This window comes from Octopus bimaculoides, chromosome 10 (assembly GCF_046866305.1).
Source record: "Octopus bimaculoides isolate indiv1 chromosome 10, ASM4686630v1, whole genome shotgun sequence".
NCBI lineage: Eukaryota > Metazoa > Mollusca > Cephalopoda > Octopoda > Octopodidae > Octopus > Octopus bimaculoides.
Window position 1 is genome coordinate 3,974,308 of NC_142937.1, and position 21,290 is coordinate 3,995,597.

General features: G+C 36.7%; 1 protein-coding gene across 4 annotated transcripts in view; it reads left to right on the top strand.

The window, feature by feature from the left end:
- LOC106869052 (neuronal acetylcholine receptor subunit alpha-3) overlaps positions 1–21,290 on the top strand; it is a 743,068-nt gene that overhangs the window by 639,359 nt on the left and 82,419 nt on the right. For all 4 annotated transcript variants that reach the window (XM_052971012.2, XM_052971013.2, XM_052971014.2 and 1 more), the window contains one exon: positions 11,485–11,627. In XM_052971012.2, the coding sequence (XP_052826972.1) occupies positions 11,485–11,627 (143 nt within the window). The remainder of the gene's footprint in view (positions 1–11,484; positions 11,628–21,290) is intronic.

Genomic DNA, 21,290 nt, shown 5'->3' on the forward strand with positions numbered 1-21,290 from the left:
GACACACGACTGTGTCCTGTTTGCCAAGGGAAGTTATCCCTCTCACCTCGATCAGCAGCACGAACGTATCCGGATTTCAGGGTTATTTCCCTTCGTCGGCGTTCGACAGCTGATGACCTTGGTGAGAGAGACAAAAACCTGGCAAACCTTATATCTTCTTTTCCAGTGAAATTCTTCACTGATATTGAAAAGGTGAAAACAAGCAATGTTAATTCTCTAAATGAAGTATTAACAGTAACTGCACGATAAAGTGTAGTATATTGCCACTTAAGTGTGGCTGACCCCTAGGGGTGGATGTTACTGTTGCTTTTAGCCCCAGGAGGACATCTCCTCCAGCTGGCTTGCCAGGTTTTTGTCTCTCTCACCAAGGTCATCAGCTGTCGAACGCCGACGAAGGGAAATAACCCTGAAATCCGGATACGTTCGTGCTGCTGATCGAGGTGAGAGGGATAACTTCCCTTGGCAAACAGGACACAGTCGTGTGTCGATAAGCCAGCTGGAGGAGATGTCCTCCTGGGGCTAAAAGCAACAGTAACATCCACCCCTAGGGGTCAGCCACACTTAAGTGGCAATATACTACACTTTATCGTGCAGTTACTGTTAATACTTCATTTAGAGAATTAACATTGCTTGTTTTCACCTTTTCAATATCAGTGAAGAATTTCACTGGAAAAGAAGATATAAGGTTTGCCAGGTTTTTGTCTCTCTCACCAAGGTCATCAGCTGTCGAACGCCGACGAAGGGAAATAACCCTGAAATCCGGATACGTTCGTGCTGCTGATCGAGGTGAGAGGGATAACTTCCCTTGGCAAACAGGACACAGTCGTGTGTCGATAAGCCAGCTGGAGGAGATGTCCTCCTGGGGCTAAAAGCAACAGTAACATCCACCCCTAGGGGTCAGCCACACTTAAGTGGCAATATACTACACTTTATCGTGCAGTTACTGTTAATACTTCATTTAGAGAATTAACATTGCTTATATATATATATATATATATATATATATATATATATATATATATATATAAAAGTATATAATTATAGAAATATAACTATAATTAAGGACGCTGGAGGGACAACCCCAGTAAGCTAGAAGTAGATGTCAAATGTAGCACTAGTCATTAACGGGGCGATACCTCTGTTTTGCGGTTTAAGTAAAGGAACTGTTTTTCTTGGTACCAACTTTACGATTAAAGTATAAAGATTGCATATATAAACACACACACATAAACACACACACATAAACACACGTATGTGTATGCGCGTATGTGTAATCATGTGTGCGCGCGTGCAAGTTCGCGAGTGTGTATGCATATATATATATATATTACACGCACACAGGTATACACATGCATGTACATGTGCATAGACACACACATACACACATATGTATGTATAGTTAGATAAAACGACTAATTACCAGGTGAAAATATTGTTGATAATGTCATCTAATGATAGTGGTATTTCGTCTATTCAATATGACAAGATAAAAGGACCACTAACTTAGCCTAGTCGGAATAAAACAATAAAAGCCTAACAAGATAGTAAGATTGGCATTGCAACGTCACTCCCACTATTCAAACTCTGGGCAGTGACACTCAGTTTCCTCTCTCTTTTTCTGTTTCTACTATACTATAATATAACCTCTACTTCTCGGAGCTGTACCGCCATTACCAAGGCTTTCTCTACCTACTGGTCTTTCATTCTGTTTACCACCCTCGCTGTGTTTGATACCTTCTTAGGTCCCACACTGATTACTATGGTTAGTTCTTTTCTCCTAGAACGACGGCAATCTGGAATCCCTTCCCGGCTCATTATTTTCCCTCGGCTATTGACTTAGAAACGTTCAAGAGAAATGTTAGTGGTATCCGTCTCACAGGCGTAGGAGGGCCTGCAAAGATCATGGGTACTGTTGTCTGTACTCATTTAAAAAAAGACAACAAAACAAAAAACTGGCCATTTAATGAGTACATCTACATGGAAATTTTAATTTTTTGCTTTTGATTTAATCATCACTATAAAGCTTCGATGGTAAAAGTTCCCAAATGAAGTGCCGCAACACACTTAATTGTTACAGCTGTCTTAGACTGTAGTTAAGTTTGAAGTGAGGTTTTAAATGCAAGATAAATGTAACTAGTATTAATGAGACTTAAAGTTTTGCTTAATTAGGTGAGACTAGTATTAGGCTTTGCCGTGTAAAACAGTAGCAGTCCCAGGTGGAGAATTGACAGCGGACGATATTCCTTGCAGAATATTCTGTATCAACAATTTGTGTTCTGAGTGTGCTGTCTGCGACAACACAGCTCCTAAACTGTATAAGCCTTTAAAAAAAGATATTTTTCCTTTGGTCAACAATGATGCGATGGATGTCTTGGTAACTGCTAGTCTCACAGAAAATATTTTGCCCAGGCCGGCACATGCAGCTCCAGACATATGGTGAACCCTGACTGACAGAATTTCTTACTTCAGTATTCTTGCAATTAGGGTGTTACTTACCTCAAGCTTTGGGAGATAGAGAGACAATATCACAAAACCTGTTGAAACCACTGTTCTAAGATATGCAAAATTCGTGTCCGAATGAAATAGGATTTTTAGATAAATTTTAAAAAATGGAAGTTTCCTGTTTTGTCAATAATATGTCTCTGAAGTGAATTCATACTATAGGAAGAAAATCTTTTAAGGTAAAACATTAATTCAGAAGCAACAGAATATTCTTGAAAACAATTTTCGTGTATTTATAATGACGCATCTTTCATTGCCACAATACTGTGTTCGTTGGTCTGTTCGACAACCCCGACCACTCCGATCACCACGACCAGCAGCAGCAGCAACACCAGAGCCACCACCACCAGCAACAGCAACTACAACAACAGTTGTCTTCAAACATTTTTCCGAAGTTGACTCTGATCAAATTAAAAGTTGTAATCAAAGATGACCAGCCCGGCCCATCGCCTCATTTTAGACACCCAATGTGTCATTTCGGCTTTATAAAGGCAAAATAACAGCAAGATTGGAAACTTTTGCTATTTTTTAGACATAAGCAAAAGTTACACGATAGAATGATATACAAAACATTCCCCGGTTTAAAAAAAATGCTCGCGCCCTAAAACGAACGACAAAAACAATTTTCAAATTTTAGTACAACGTCAGGAAGATCAGGGCGAATGGGTAACTCGATTGCATCGACCCTTGTGAAAAGGAGGCCAGTCGAGGAAATCGACTCCAGTACGCAACTTGTACTTAATTTATCGACCCTGAAAGGATGAAAGGCAAAGTTGACCTCGGCGGAATTTGAACTCAGAACGTTGAGAAAAACGAAACACTTTGTACTCTAGGCAGCAGGCCTGAAACTCTTAGGGACGGGGCTAGTCGATTAGATCGATTCTGGTATGCAACTGGTACTTAATTTCTCGACCCCGAAAGGATGAAAGGCAAAGTCGACCTTCGCGGAATTTAAACTCAGAACGTAAAGACAGACGAAATACCGCAAAGCATTTCACCCGGCGTGCTTACGTTTCTCATTTCCTTATTGCCCACAAGGGGCTAAACATAGAGGGGACAAACAAGGACAGACAAAGGGATTAAGTCGATTACATCGGCCCCAGTGCGCAACTGCTACTTACTTCATCGACCCCAAAACGATGAAAGGCAAAGTCGACCTCGGCGGAATTTAAACTCAGAACGTAACGGCAGACGAAATACTGCGAAGTATTTCGTCCGGCGTGTTAACGTTTCTGCCAGCTCACCGTCTTAAAGGAGCAGCTAAATTAAGTGATAATTTCAGAAAGGAATTTACATGTGATAACATTGAAATTAATATAATTAAGAAAATGAATAAATCAACATATAAATAATTAGACAGATAAATTAAACGAACAGATAATAAATACGTAAATAAATAAAAAGTATCACCGTCTCGATTATTAGTACCACCTCGGCACAAAATGATTAATTAGGAAAGACAAACGTGATCCTGTAGGCCGTCAGAACATTCGTGCCCGCGCGGTGTGTAATGGAGGGCGTTGGAGATAATGGGGAGGAGGGAGATGACGACGATGAAGGAGACAAAGGAGACAAAAGATGATGAAATGGAAGAGTAACGAGTGGTGGTAGTAGTAGTAGTAGTAGTAGTAGTAGTAGTAGTAGTAGTAGTAGTAGTAGTAGTGGTGGTGGTGGTGGCGATGGTGGTGGTGGTGGTGGTGGTAGAAGTAGAAGAAGAAGAAGAAGAAGAAGAAGAAGAAGAAGAAGAAGAAGAAGAAGAAGAAGAAGAAGAAGAAGATGGTAATGAAGATGATGGTGATGATGAGGAAGATGGGAAGAGGGGAAGGGGAGCGGGGAGAGGGTGAGGAGAGCGGGGAGAGGGTGAGGAGAGCGGGGAGAGGAGGAGAGGAGCGGAACGGGAGACGGGAGAGAGTGGGGAGGGGAGGGGAGGGGAGGGGAGGGGAGGGGAGGGGAGGGGGCTGGGGGGGAAGGATGGTGATAGTAATGATGGAGGTGGTGGTGACGGTTTTGATGATGGTGATGATAATGATAACGATGATGATGATGATGAAGAAGGCCAGAAACACTGATGCGAATGATATTCGTGCTGGTCACCCAATAACTATAACGATGGTGAAGATACGAACAATGATGATGATCATGATGATGATGAGGATGATGATGAAGATGATCACCACCACCACAACGATGATAAGGAGAAGTAGGAGGAGGCGGAGGTAGTGGCAATAGAAATTATGTAGGTCACACAACCGATGGGGGAGAAAGCGGAAATGTTCCTGGTTATTTCGTTGATGATGCTGGTGGTTACTGTGGCGCGTTGCTGTTGCTGCTGCTGTCGTTGAAATGTTGTTGAGGTTGTTGTGGTTGGTGGTGGTGGTGGTGGTGTAGATGATGGTGGGGAGAATATTCCTGTTGATAGTAACGGAATTATTGATGATTAAGCTGATATGTGGTGGACGGCAGAGGTTTATGATGGCGGCCATTGCGATTTTTGACAGCGGCAACAATAAGGATAATGATGAAGATGACAATGACGATAGCGGCGATGACGATAATGATGACGATGACAAGAGATTGATGAGGACCTTGTTGATGCTGGTGCTACTGTTGATGATGATGATGATGATGATGACGATGATGATGATGATGATGATGATGATGATGATGATGGTGATGACCATGATGATGATGATGATGATGATGATGACTACGATGATGATGATGATGATGATGATGATGATGATGATGATGATGACTACGTTGATGATGATGACTACGTTGATGATGATGATGATGATGATGATGATGATGATGATGATAGATGATGATGATGATGACTACGATGATGATGATGACTACGATAATGATGAAGGTGGCATTTATGAGATTGATGAGGACGTTGTTGATGCTGGTGCTACTGTTGATGATGATGATGATGATGATAGATGATGATAATGATGATGATGATGATTACGATTATGATGATGATGATGATGATGACGATGGCGATGACGACGCTGATGATGATGATGATGATGATGATGATGATGATGATGATGATGATAGATGATGATGATGATTACGATGATGATGATGACGATGACGATGGTGACGCTGATGATGATGATGATGATGATGATGATGATAGATGATGACGATGATGATGATGATGATGATGGTGATGATGACGCTGATGATGATGATGACGATGATGATAGATGATGATGATGATGATGACTACGATGATGATGATGATGATGACGACGATGATGATGATGATGATGACGATGATAGATGATGATGATGATAGATGATGATGATGATGATGACTACGATGATGATGATGATGATGATGATGATGATGATGATGATGATGATGACGGTGGTGATGATAAAGATGGAGGGATATGATGTTGATGCTACTGATAGTGATGATGATGATAACGACGATGATGACGATGAAAGGAATGATAATGAAGATGACTCCTAGAGGATGATGGGGATGTGGTTACTGTTAGTGATGACTATGATGATGATGATGATGATGGTAGTGGTGGTGATAATGCTTGTGATGATGATGGCGACGATAATGAGGGCAATAATGTTGGTGCTGCTGATAAAGTTGATGGGAATGGTGATGAGGACGACGGCGAAGCCGACGATGTTGACGGAAATAATGATGATGAAGACGGTGATGATGATGATGATGATGATGATGATGATGACGATGATGATGATGATGATGATGATGATGATGATGATGATGATGATGATGATGATGATGACAATGATGATGACGATGGCGATGATGATGATGATGATGAGGAGGAGGAGGAGGAGGAGGAGGAGGAGGAGGAGGAGGAGGAGGAGGAGGAGGGCGATGGCGATGATGATGATGATAATGATGACGACGACGACGACGACGACGATGATGGTGATGATAACGAACACAACAGTGATGTGGATGATAATAAATTAAATTATATGGCTTGCTACAATAAATTTGATTTATTTCAGACGAAATAGATTAATCAAATCAATTCTATTTTTCGGTAACTATTGGTCTGTGTATGCATGCACGCATGCATGTGTGTGTGCGTGAATGTGTGTGTGCGTGTGCTTGTGTGTATGTGTGGGTGTGAGCATATCATCCTTCGTGCAGACATTCTTTCTGCAGGTATACGCACATATGCATAGATATACGTGCATTGCATGAATTGCTTGGTATACCTCTGTTAGTGCGTGTGTACATATACATGTATACACACATGTATGCGTGTGTGTGTGTGTGTGTGTGTGTGTGTGTGTGTACTGTATGTATAGGAAAACTATGCGTAAATGTATTATCCCTGTAGTTATTTTGTGAATGCAACGTTAACAATATTTCGCGTTTGTTTATACCCATGTTTACACGTAGATCCACCTACGCACCTGCGTACATTCATATACACATATATATATTCAGGCATACTTACATATATTCCAAAAGTTAAGTCTATTTTATGAACTCAGTCACACGTATAGATGTACAAACATATGTATATACATACATATACAAGTATATACAAATATGTGTATATGTACATATATGTAAGTAAAAATTCACAGATTCAGACACAAAGATCTACATGCACGCATTCATACATGTTTTCATACATGCACGCATACTTAAAACCGTTCATAAATTCATGCATACATGCGTACATGGCAACCCATTTGCTGTCTACATTCATTGAGCAATAAACCGGCTCTCTGTCCATCGGCAAGAAATTTGATAACTACAATAAATACAAACAAAACATTTATATACATTCAGACACTCGTCGAGGCCTATATGAATGCAGAGACACAGCAAATCAACTTGATTAAAGATACACGAATTATTTCTATTAATATTATTACCAACAAAAGTACCACCTTCCCGCGGCGGTTTTCTGCTGGTTTATATCGGTATGTAAACTTGGAAATCAATGGTAATCTGATAGTGCATGGTCACGGCTGTATGGTGCCTGTGACATCACTTCCCAACCAAGCTCCAATAATCTTTCACGAGTTAGTAAAGACGTGTGTTGTCTAGTGTTGTCTTGGTGGAACACGATTCCTTTACGATTTGCCAATTCTGGCCGCTTTTTCGTTGATTGCTTCCACCAGTTTCATTAGTTGTTCACCCATTTTAGATAGACTTGTAACTGGTGACAGAAAATGGATCTGTTATCGAAATGTTAAACGTCGTAAACAATGGCTTGATAAAAAGGAAAAAGCTCAACCACAACCGAGAAGGGACTTTCATGGGGAAAAGGTTCTTCTCTCTATCTGGTGGGATTGCAAAGGAGTAATTCACTTTGAATTGATTCCACCTAATGCAACAATCAATGCTTAAGTCTACTCTCAGCAATTAGAGCGTTTGAACCAAGCTTTGAAGAAAAAAAGACCCGCTTTAGTGAATTGAAAAGGAGTGATGTTTCATCAGGACAATGTGCGACCCCACACTGCAAAGATCATATCACAGAAGATCACAGAGCTTGGTTAGGAAAAAATTCCTCATCCACCTTATTCTCCCAACCTTGCTCCTTCAGACTACCATTTGTTTCGTAGTTTACAGAATCATTGGGGGGACATGTGCCAGGACGAGGTCGAAACTGACATTCCAGAGTTTTCGGTTTGAAACCAAAATAGTTTTACATTGATGGGATTAAAAAGCTTGTAAATAGATGGATGAAGTAATAGGTAATCAGGGAAAGTAAATTGATGATTAAATTCCAATTAAATATAACATTTGATCACTTGTTTCCTTTATTAAAAATTCGGACAGAACTTATGGGATGACCTGATATATATATATGTATATATATATATATATATATATATATATATATATATATATATATATATATATATATATATATATATGCACTCATTTCTGTATATGTAGATCGATTGAAACACATTTATAAGGTAGGTGTGCTGCATTATTTCACTGGATTTGAACATGTAAAAGAAGGAGCAACTACGTCAACATCGATATCGATTAGAATAATAGTATCAGTACCAACGTCAAAAATAACTCCGTAGACACTTTCTTGGAAGAAAGAGAAAGCATTTTTTTTTATAATAACAGAAATCTGTTACTTTGTGTTTCTTTATGGTATTCTATAAGAACTTGTTCTCTTCTCTGAAAAGAACTCTTTGTTTTTATTCTGTTAAAGTTAACATATCACTTCCTGAATATATCAACCTTTATATACCCTTACTAAACAAATATAAGCGACATAAGACGCACAGAACAATAGCTTCGTCCCTTCTCATGTAAATGGAAGAAATGACATGATATAAAATTAAAACACACGAGACTTCACAAATACATGAACGTAAAATGCTTTGAAAAACGCACTATTGACTTGGGAAGCTGAGCAACAGACAAAACAGGCTCCGGTCAGTAAAATATGATTTTTTTTTTAAAGTATAATATGATTGTTTTCTTCTGCTGCATAATCACTTTGATCTACAAGTAACAAATATTTAATAAAATATCTTTATACGACGTGTGGTTTTTATCGATATGTGAGTTTTTTCTCTCTTTTATTTTATTTTATATTTTATTTTGTTGGGGTTTTTTCTCTTTGTGGTGACTATGTAAACTAACTTGGTGAAAACATGCTCTAATACGTTTTTAGTACAACTGTTATGTGAGTTCTTTTGTGATGTGAAAATATATCTTTGCATTTTTGTTTTCGTATATTATTATCACAAAAATATTTAACTCTTATGTTGAATCATGAAACTTGTTATATTCCAAGTTTTATTTTGAGTAAAACTTGACAGATATTATTTTTAGTATTTGTCAAAAATTTCGAGGATTTTCAACATTTGGTATTATTTTTCATACGTAGACACTCACACACGCGAGCGCGCATGCACGTATACATACATACATACATACATACATACATACATACATACATACATACATGCATGCATACATGCGTGTATATGTATGTATATATATATATATATATATATATAAATAATATATTTATATGCATATTTGGGTATAGGACGTCACCAACAGTAAACAACATGAAATTCGAAAACAAATGAGTTAAGTACGCAAATAACGAGAGAAAGAAAGGACAAGTAATACGAAGAACAACCCTTCATCAGTTGTTGGCTGTCTATCTACTCACCATTTCGAGCAATCAGTGACAATATGAGTCTTCGAAGATAGTTGTTCCCATAAATACCAAAATAAAATTTGGGATTTATGAAGGGTCAAAGTTAGGAACAAAAACAGGATAGTAGAGACATCTAGGGAAACCGAATGAAAACATAATATATAAATAATATATATGTGTGTGCATATAGGGTACATCACATTTCCTACACACTGATTGGTCAGAATACAGTTTGCAAAACTTAACACTCTGGAGTCTATACAAATGTGTTTAAGGCACACATTTTGGCCATCTCACTGCAGTTGTAAATTGTAAAACATAACTGTCACCACTGCTGCTGTATCAACCTGAAGATTGCTTAGATTAATGCATCAAAGTACTAACTAGTTCGATCAGAATGGACATTTAATATTCTAACATTTCATTATATTATATTATATAATATTATTGTATTATTATATTATTACAAGATTGTAAATAAAACGGGGAAATTAGAAAAAGTTGGAATTTTTTGAATAATAATATATATATATATATCAAAAGTAAGTCCAGGTATTAGTGCATTATGGCCCATTCAAGCAGCACCATTTAATCGTTCAATACAAGCATCACACCAATTTGAAAGAAACCGTTCTCCTCGGAAGCATAAGACCATGTAGGTTTTCAACATGCCGGATAGCCTATTGTAATTTTTTAGCAAATTTTTTTTTCAGAACTAGCGAATAAAATAATTACAATTCTTACTGCTATTATTGTAGCAGAATAGACTTAGGGAGAAAATACTTAAAGCCTACTATAATTTAGAGTGGCAGAAGAAAATAACAATGGTGCTCACCACTACCCTTTTTGATCCCCCATTGTTATTTTCTTCTGCCACTCTAAATTGTAGTAGGATTTAAGTATTTTCTCCCTAAGTTCATTCTGCTACAATAATAGCAGTAAGCATTGTAATTCTTTTATTCTCTAGTTCTGATGAAAAACTTGCTAAAAATTATAATAGGGTATCCTGTATATTGAAATTCTATATGGTCTTATGCTTCCGAGGAGAGCGGTTTGTTTCAAATCGGTGTAGTGCTTGCATAGATCGATTAAATAGAGCCGGTTGAAATACACTAATACCCGGACATCTTTGTTACTTATTTGCTTTATATTCACCTAACTTCGAGCTGAGCTCAACTTAAGTACCTAATTCAACTGAATCTTAATTATTTATACGCACGCACGCACACACATGCACACACACACACACACACACACACACACACACACACACACACATTGCACTTATTGCAGTGGTCTTTCAGTTGTTCTAATCCCACAAATGAACTCTGACGGCTGGACCTTCAACCAAGCCTTCCGCAGTACCTTTAAGAGCAAGAACTTTTCAGCACACTTTCGTATATATAAATGTACAAGTAATTTTTATTTGCCTGTCGTGGTACTTAAATGAGAATGAGATGTAAGGGAACAATGTTTTTGAGATTCCGGTTCGAATGACATGAGTGTTTTTGTTTCACTTTTGACACGTAATACTTAAATAGTGGAGGAGATATGACGTTGCTGTGGGCCGGAAGTATGCAAGAAGTTAAATTTTTTTTTACTAAAACACAACCGAGACCCTAAGTAAAGCATGTGTAAAATTTGAATGAAATCCATTGCGTAGTTCTGGAGTTTTAGGGATTCACACAGACACACACACACACAGACATACATTCTCAATTTTATATATATATATAGAATATTTGACGCACGTATTGTTTGATCAATATCACCGACTTCATCTAATTCCTCTAATTTTATTTCGTTTCAGTTTCTGCATTCAATTTAAGTCCATCTGAGAGAGAACGATCAATTCGACAGAACATTCCAGGTCGAGACTATTCTGAATTATCTCGTCCATCAGAATTAGTTGAAGTTGATGTCGATGTACTTCTCTATATGGTAAATGAATTGGTAAGTTACATTTGTCTTGCGCTTTATTTTTGTGAAGTTTTCTTTATGTTGTGTATCATTTAAAAAAAGATGCACGTGGTAGAAATGATGAAGCAACAGATTTAGGCGGATTACTAGTAGAATTTACATTGCATTAAATAGAATACCTCGGCGACGAGCTGGCAGACAAGGCGACGAGCTGGCAGAATCGTTAACACGCCGGGCGAAATGCTTAATGGTATTTCGTCTGCCGCTACGTTCTGAGTTCAAATTCCGCCGAGGTCGACTTTGCCTTTCATCCTTTCAGGGTCGATTAAATAAGTACCAGTTACGCACTGGCGTCGATATAATCGACATAATCCGTGTGTCTGTCCTTGTTTGTCCCCTCTGTGTGTAGCCCCTTGTAGGCAGTATAAAGAAATAAGAATACCTCGGGTGTTTTTGCCATTCTCAATACCCTGAGTTCAAATCCCGTCGAGGTCATATCTACTTCGAATTCTCTCAGGATCAACATAGAAGAACCAATGTGATGGTTGAGCCGAGATGTAAGAATGTCGAACTGAATGCCTTGAGGTATTCGTTCCGATTTATTGAGCATTGTTTCAAATCCTGCCAAGGTCGAATTTGCCCTTCAGCCTTTCAGTATCGATCTAAAAACACGTACTAATTCAAGGCAGTGAAGTAGCGGGACTGAATACCTTGTGGTATTTGTTCCAACTCTGTAATCTGAGTTCAAATTTCGTCAAGGCCCAATTTAGAACCAACAACACACATCTTGGGTGACATTAGCAGAGTCCACTCTGCCACAAACATTCGGGATATGTCTCCAGTTCAAGATTAGCTTCGTCTGCCACTTTTGTCAATCTTTGAGACCATGTAAAGGACCACGATCACTCCCTTTTTTTCTGAGAAAACGATTAGAAAATACGTCTCAAAATGTATTCACAACATTTTACGTTCTGATTTCGAATCAGATCGGAGTAAACTTTGTATTTCATCCTTCCTAGATCAACAAAATAAACACCAGTTTAGTGAAGAAGCCGATTTAATTAGCTGTTGCAACTCCCGCCAAAAATATATTCCGATTGGATGTCAATACTAGACATTTTTACCATGAAAACCCCATTTTCTATTTTCCAATCCTCGAGTGAGTTGTTTCACATATTCGACATCTCTGTATATTTTAGACATCTATGTAAATTTGTTACAACGATATTTTTTGTTTTTCTAGTTGAATATATGTTTTCTAAAACATACATATAGCAAGTATAGCTGTATGATCCATCACTTTGCTTTGCTGCCATATGATAGTAGGTGGTATTTCACTGCGTGGAACTTAGGTTGCTCAGCTGGAATTTGGTGATGTGGGGAAGATATTGAGTGGTGCTGTGCATGTACATTGCTAAAGAAACTTGTGTCTGTTTGCTTCCGTATATATAACAATATAACTTAGCTATTCGATGAGGGATTTTGACAAAAGTTACCAGACCGGGATGATCGATGTAGCCAATGAAGCTTCTAGCAAATGCAACCAAACTGTACTTAATCGCAGTATACCATCTTCAAAAATGATGCGTTGGATAATTTGGTCCTCTATTCAACGCATTTAAGTAAAAGACGGGGTGGTTACGTTTGGAATGTCTTTGATCAAGTGTTTCTCGACCAAGGTTAACCTTAAACAAGTATTTAGTATTGGCTGATATGAACGACTGAAGTTCATGAAAGCGATGCCCCAACATGGTCGCAATTCACTGACTGATATCAATATAAGAGAAAAACAAAGAAAGTTATAAAACTTAAATGGACATGGTCCCACTAAACACTCAATATATTTACAGGAAACTGTTTCTAATTCTTGACGGAAAAGCGAAGAAACTTTCAGTCCGTTATTTTGAGTGAAAAACAGCCGATTGAAAAAAGGTTTCCCTTGTGCAGTAGAGAATTGGAAAACCCATGTCAATATCACTGATTACATATGAGATCATGGATACAGAAGCTAATATGCCATCGAACAACTGTTCTTTTTTTCTTCTTTTTTTTTTTTATTTATTCGCACTTTTTGCGACCAAGACAATGACACATCTAATTATTCTCTTTTTGAAGAAAAGCTAATATCCCCTTCGTAAATCAACTTAATGAATTCTTCAAAAAATTTCCATATCGATTTATTTCTCCCTATGCAGTTCACTACTACCAGTTTCCTCGAATTCCAGGTTTTACCAGATTAGCTCGAATCTCCTCAATGTATATAATGCCACACGAGGCAACAGATCTGAAAGAGACCCCTCTCCATCTAGCTGTATATAAGTAGAGGAGGACAGAAACAAGTGTTGGTTGTAAGCAGTGTCAACATATACATTTTAAGCATCCTTAGATGACTGCATTGCTGAATGAAAGACAGAACCGACGAAGCCTCTACATGGTTGCTGAGCCAATGAGATAACCTTTACAAGGTGGTCGATCCAATGAGAGAACATCTATGTGAACATTCAACTAAGAAGGGAACCTTTACATGTTTGCTTTAATTGCTATAAACTTTCAAAAAATAGCAACCGAATTCCATTAATCTATACCTTATTGTCTCAGAAATGGCAGAACATATTTGACAGCGTAGTCTCCCAGTTATACAAAAGGTCAAGATAGTCGAGGACAGGAAGCCGTTGATCAAAGTTCTGTTTGATGAGAGCTTATCTGAGACTAAATAACAACAACAATCGTGCCAAGGATAGGCTCTCCTAAACTGACTAGTTTAGAACAGTGCCTATGATACTCTGAGGAATTCGGAAATGAGTTATACAAACAAATTCTTTCATCATTATAGGATTAATGCGGCTAATTGTGATAGTTGAAGTATCAAAGATTTGCCAACTTGTTAATCTCTAAGCTATTGGAATTTAATGGATGTTCCCGATTTGTTTATTACATAATAGCAAGATTTTATTTCGATATATTCTGACGATTCATAATGTTTCAAATATTTCCTGGATAGACAAAACATTTAGGCTTCTTAGTTTTCTTTCTATGTTTCATTTCATTTGTTTTGTTTGTTTTTTCTTTTTTTTTTTGCTCATTTGATTTTTGTTTTGTTTCGTTTTCAGAATTAATCAAATCGTAAGAAATATTTGAAAAATTAATTAAATTCAATATTTCTGCAACAGTTGATTAAACAGAAGTCATAACAATGCAAATATTAAGAATCAACTGTTTATCAAGATATTTTTCTAATTACAATAGACAGACAAATAAGCTGTGTATATTGTTGTTGTTATTACTGCTCTGCTGCTGTTGTAACTGTTGTTGTTTTTGTTAATGTTTTTGTTTTTGTTGTTATTGTTGTTCTTTAACCTCATTTCGAACAAATCATTCCCACTTTGACAGGTCCGTCATTTTAGGGATATTTAGGTCATTTAAAGGAATTAATCAGAGGAAGAATGACTACCCGTGGCCTTTTTCAGGGTCTTTTTTGACTTATGATAAGGGAAGGAGGATTTCCCTAGTGGCGGCTGTGGAGATGTTTCAAAGACGTTACAGGTTGCATCTACTTTCGTACGTAGCATGCAGGGTAACAATATTTGATGTGTCCTCTCCTTTCCCATGACGGTAGGAAGTGATTTCAGAAAGATTCGATTCCCCTTTCTAATAAATCGATTGATTATATAGATGCAAATTTGTTGAACCATGTCAATTCCGTTGTTTATGTTGTTGTTGTTAATGTTATTGTTGTCGTTGTCGTTGACGATGATGATGTTTAGTGAAATCGGCTCTGATCAAAGGGCTTCGATGAGCATAGTTATTATATCAAGATTACATTATCTAATTATACCCTTTTGTTTCTCAAAACTGTAGGGAGTAGCTGCTATTTCTATCATGTCCAGTGACAACATAAGGACACCTTCACTCGCTAGACGGATAAGATGTGTTTGTTGTTCTCTTTGTATATCAACTCTAAACGAGCGCACCAATGATCAAATACATTTTAGTCGTAACTATCCCGTATTTTCCCTATACAGAAAGAGAGGAGGCCTACATTATTCCATATGTCCTTTGGTTATTTTCTAAATGGACGTGAGATTTGTTTACTTTTCTCGCAGATCGAACTGTCATCTGTTTGTTTGTTGATTCGCCGGACAAGATGCCTAGATGGTAGCATTTTTTTTTTAATTTTCAATTTAATAGAATTAATAAAAATATAAAACCCTCTGTAGAAACAATAGAGTCTTTGAAGTGTTGCTTTCCAAGGCATAGTTTCTCCTTTCTATGCGAGAATCTCAGATCCCTACTGAGGTCATAGTTTCGATCTATCCTTTTGGGAGATGCTGTTGTTGCTTTTGCTACTGCTACTGATGCGCTTGTTGTTGTTGTTGTTGTTGTTGTTGTTGTTGTTGTAGATCATCCTTGGTCGAGCAGATCTATGATCTTTGAGATCAAGTAAAGAAAGAAATAAAAACACGGGAATGCAGTGGCTACCGAGGCTTTAGCAAAATTAGACCCTGTTTAGGAAAAGGAAAGTTTTCAATAACAACAAAAGTCGAGTTTTAGAGCAACAGTAATTTTAAGGGTAATTAAAGATGCGAAGAAAGAACGATAGGTGCTGAAATTGTGAAAAATCCGATGAGATGTGAAATGAAGTGGTAGAGACATATTTATAAAATGTACCTTATCATTTCATTCAGAGGACATAAGTATAATGTCTTAAGAAGGAAATCGTTGGAAAGACTGCGATTCAGAAATTTAAAAGATATGTAATATAACACAATGCCATGACACTCTTTCCAATATATGCATAATAGACAACTACCGATAAAAGAAGTTGTGGTTACGCCACATAAATGAATGGGCGAGGACGAAGATTGTGGGAGGCATGATGTTGGCTGAATCCTGGAATACATGGATGGGGACAGTCGCATCTCTTGCTAGGCAAGTACGGCCTCCTTAGACTATGGTTTTCATTATGTAGGTCACTTTAATTCTTGCAGCATTATATCTCTTTCTATTAGATATCATTTTATCACCATGTGAACATATGCGATGAATAACATAAAGAAGCGATCACGCATTACTCGAGACAAATTCTTGACTTAGAGATTAACAGTATTGTAGATTCGTTTCAGTTGTCTTTTTAATATTCTTGAATAGTCATGAATAGCATGAACATCCAATCGTTATTTTCTAAAATATATGGCCTTTCTTTCTGCTTAGAGGGAAAGAAAATAATATCATGCCTGATATTCATATTAATATTCTATGACTATTTTTACTGCCTTAAGTAAAAGATATGATTGATTGGAGTTCTTTTCATCAAGGGATCAACGGGCATTAAGTTTAACTAATTCTAGTATATTTGCTTCTTTCTTCTTTTATTTATATATCTTTTTTTATTTTTCACTTCAATACATTCTTCATATTGGTATTAAACTTTTTATTTTTTTGTACTAGCAAAGTTGAAATATAAGGAAGGCGGTTGTGTAGAATTTCTTCCCAAACAATCGATTCTGTGAAACGTTATCCATAGTTAAACCCAATAAATTAAAGGGTGCAAACGATGACGAAGATAACTGGCAAAGATATTTCATCATTTGAATTTTTTTTTAATGTAATAGCTTTTATGATTGCAATCTTATTCCCCATTTGCAATTCAGAGGAATTATAATATTTATTCTAACACAAGGGCACAAGTTTGTAGAAGCGTAGTGTGTGTGTGTGTGTGTGTGTGTGTGTGTGTGTGTGTGTGTGTGTGTGTGTGTGTGTGTGTGTGTGTGTGTGTGTGTGTATGTGTGTGATATCAGTCTTTTGAAGGCTTTCTGAACTCGTTACTCTATATCTATTTACAAAACAAGATGTTTCTATAAAAAAAACATTATATTCAACTCGTCTACCATACTCTCTTGAGTAACCAAATGACAGCAACATGTACTGTCCTGTATATATAAATCTAGCGGTAATACCGTCGTTGATCGGGTAATTACTTTTACTGTTTCTCGGGTCCAGAAGCTAGGAAAATGAGTATATCATATGGAAGAATAGCTTTCCGGAATCCAGTTGACTGCGATGGGACTGAAAAGACTGCAAGTCAAGTGAAACACCCATTTGTCACTGTTCCTTTAGAAGTTTGAATAGGCGGTATGCCAAAGGAGGGGCGAAAGATTCAGTTTGAACGTAAGTGAAGCTATAAGAATAGAAGAATAGTTTCACGGAAGAATAGTTTCACGGAAGAATAACTTCACGGAATTCATGCGACTGTGCGATGGCACTGAGATGGCCACAGATGAAGTAGAAGACCCATTTGTCATGGTTTCTTTTGACATTTGAATAGGCCGTATGCCCGAGGAAAATTGAAAGATTCAGTTTAGAATGTAAACCAGGGTGAGACGACGACTACAGATTTAGTTTCACTTGTCCTGTATGTGTGAATTACATACGAGAAAAACATGTAATAACTGAAGTAGAAAAAAGATTAATTTCATATGCGAACTTCTGTTTGTTTTTCAAGTTGCAATCCAGCAACTTTTAGTGTTTAGCGCTGAGTTTTATTAATGCTCATGACAAAAGAAAGTGGGATAGGAAACTGTAACGACTAAAATTGCAATGGGATATTAGATGGTATAACTGGTATGCGAGGAACGAAGGCAGTGTCACCTTTACTACAACCAGTGAGAATATCCGCCTCAATGCAGTTCCTCATAGATTTGTGCACAATTAGTGTTGTACCACTGCATAATCTGGGACAGACAAACGAACAAACACACAAAGGGACAATGTCTCTGCTATATATATATATATATATATATATATATATATATATATATATATATATATATATATATATATATATATATATATAATAGATAGATAGATAGATATACATAAAAGCTCCCTTGAACCATTCGCTTTCATTTTGGTAGACAAACAAACGAACAGAATCTCTCTTTTATATATATAGATAAACTCAATATCTATGCAGTACCTCAGCATTACCGCGGCCCAGTAGCTAAAACAAGTAAAAGGCAGGATAGTAACAATGATTAGTGTCAGCGAAACCATATTTAATACATATGGAGAAGTTCCCTCGTCGGATACCACCATAGATAACAACACCGTCTTCGGGCAATGTTATTATCTTCAATTGTCTCAAACAACATTAAATATTATACTCTAACACTGTGAATATACAAATCACAGACTACAAATCACGGATGTATAAATCTTCAAATCAACTCATAAATAATTAATTAATGCTAATAAATCAAGTAATGTTAATTTGATACTAAGAAAGCCGAAGAAAAAAGCTATGACAGGCTCAAGAAAAAAAAAACTGACCAAATCAGAAACAATAAACGCTGATACATAAGACGAAGACGAAAACCTACAAGTAAATTATTATTAATATATAAACTTGTATAAACTCATTTAAATAAATTAAATACCAAAGCATTTTAAATGTACTTTTGATTAAAATAGCATGGCACGAATTTGCAGACATGTCGGATAGTGATGCAGATATATATATGTATGAATGCATTAACTGGGAGGCCAGAAGATCATTAAACAGAATAACCCTCACGTGTAAAAAAAAAAATGGACTAGTTTTTGGCCCCAAAATCCCAGAGGAAGCTAAAGCACCAAAGTCGAAGTAATAATCACTAGCCAATGAGAGAGAAATGACAAACAACTTGTATGTAACTTTATATACAACCCACTCACACATCCTTTGAGTAGCCTCATTAAACCAAATGTGCACTAAATAGTGATTTCAAATTTTGGAACAAAGCTAGCAACTTTGGGGCAAGGGTTAAGTCGATTACATACATCCCAGTACTCAACTGGTACTTAATTAATCGATCGCGAAAGGATGAAAGACAAAGTCGACCTCGGCGGAAGTTGAACTCAGAACGAGTGGATGGACAAAATGTTCCAAAACCTGCTTCTCGGTGGGCTAATGATCCTGTCAGCTTACCGCCTTAATATGCGCTGAATACAAGCAATAATTCGTTATCAGTCTCAAACTTAGAATCTACAACTTAATTTTAAACTTCCAATCTACTACTTAAGCGGTTGAAAATATAAGTGATGTGTGGAATTTCCAAACCCGGAGTCAACTGAGTGGCCCGTCCATGTAAACCATTCGGTTTTAGAAAAGAATTATCACTCTATCACTGTCTATTTGAACGTCGCAGGAACTATGAAGTTAAAAGGTCATTTATTTGTATATGTGACAAAAAATTTATATTTACAGCAAATATTTTTTTAGACAAATATTTCATGTTTCATACATGGTGACTAAACTGTAAAAAAAAAGCGTTTATCAGCAAAGCTTATGTTGATGGATAGTTGTGAAGAAGATGCGAAGATTCTAATTATCAAAATATTGGTGATTTCGTCAGAGAGAAAACAATTCAGTAAATCGAAGTGAAATGGCGGTAGAATAAGCCTACAGGATAAACAAGACATTAGTTCAAGTGATGGTGATGATAAAATAGGGGGGCATGAATGTCAGCATGCATAAAAAGACATCAGTATTCAAAGAACTGACGGGGTCAAGTGTATATATGTATTCCAATGATATTGCATTAAATAGCTGACACCAGCCCAACTTACACAAATCTTTATATCTATAAATATGTATATTTATACACAAAAAGACAGCTACATACACGCGTGTATGTGTGTGTATATGAATGTGTGTATTTGCGCGTGTAGTTATATACATATATGTGATATATGTACACGTTTGTGTGTGTCTGTGTGTGCGTGTGTGTGTGTCAGTTCTAGACATTACCCAATAAAAATGTTAATGTCTTGTGAGCTATTAAGACTTTTTGGTGACAGTCATATTTGCATATCAAAGACGATTCTTTGATTGTTTCTATTTTTATTGTGATTCTTATCATCCATCAAATTAAAACCGTTTTTATTCTTCAACTATAATAAAATTGGAAAGTGCAGATGGCTCTGTCGATAGCGAACCGAACAACGAACTGAAAGACAAAAACAACGAGGAAGTATATACAAATCCACTGTAAAATTTAACAAACGAGAGAGTCGATTTAATGAAGATGTCTCCTGGTGGTCGATCGACCTGCTTGCTATAACAGTGGAATTTTCTTCAAACCAATCCTCACAGTCTTTTTTTATTCCAAATTTACTGATACATTGGATAACGTAATTCTAAACAGAATATGTCAGAATAAAAGGAAACGCATTGCTTATGGCTAGAGTAGTTTTGATCAAAGTTATCCTCGGTATATATATATATATATATATATATATATATATATATATATATATATATATATATATATATATATATCATTAAATTTAATATTAATATTTCAAGGTGATCGAAACTAATAGTTACATCACTAACAGGCTTCTGTCATCTGATCGGAAAGCAAAGGGCATACAGAAACACACTAAGGGCAGGCAGAGCAGCAGAACAGTTTCTAATTTGAATGAATGAATATATCCTGAATCTCCTAAATGTTCAGATCTGGTAGAGTTACACGACAGAGAAAACAACGTCTTGTTCTGTCTGGTCACTCAGATCCTAATGAGGGAAATACGAAATAATCCACAATACTGGAGAATCGTACACAATTAAAAAGATGTGCGAGATAACAACTTTATATAGTATATTTTCTAGATAACTGTGATAAGTTATTTTGCTGTTAGTAATGAAAAACTGGT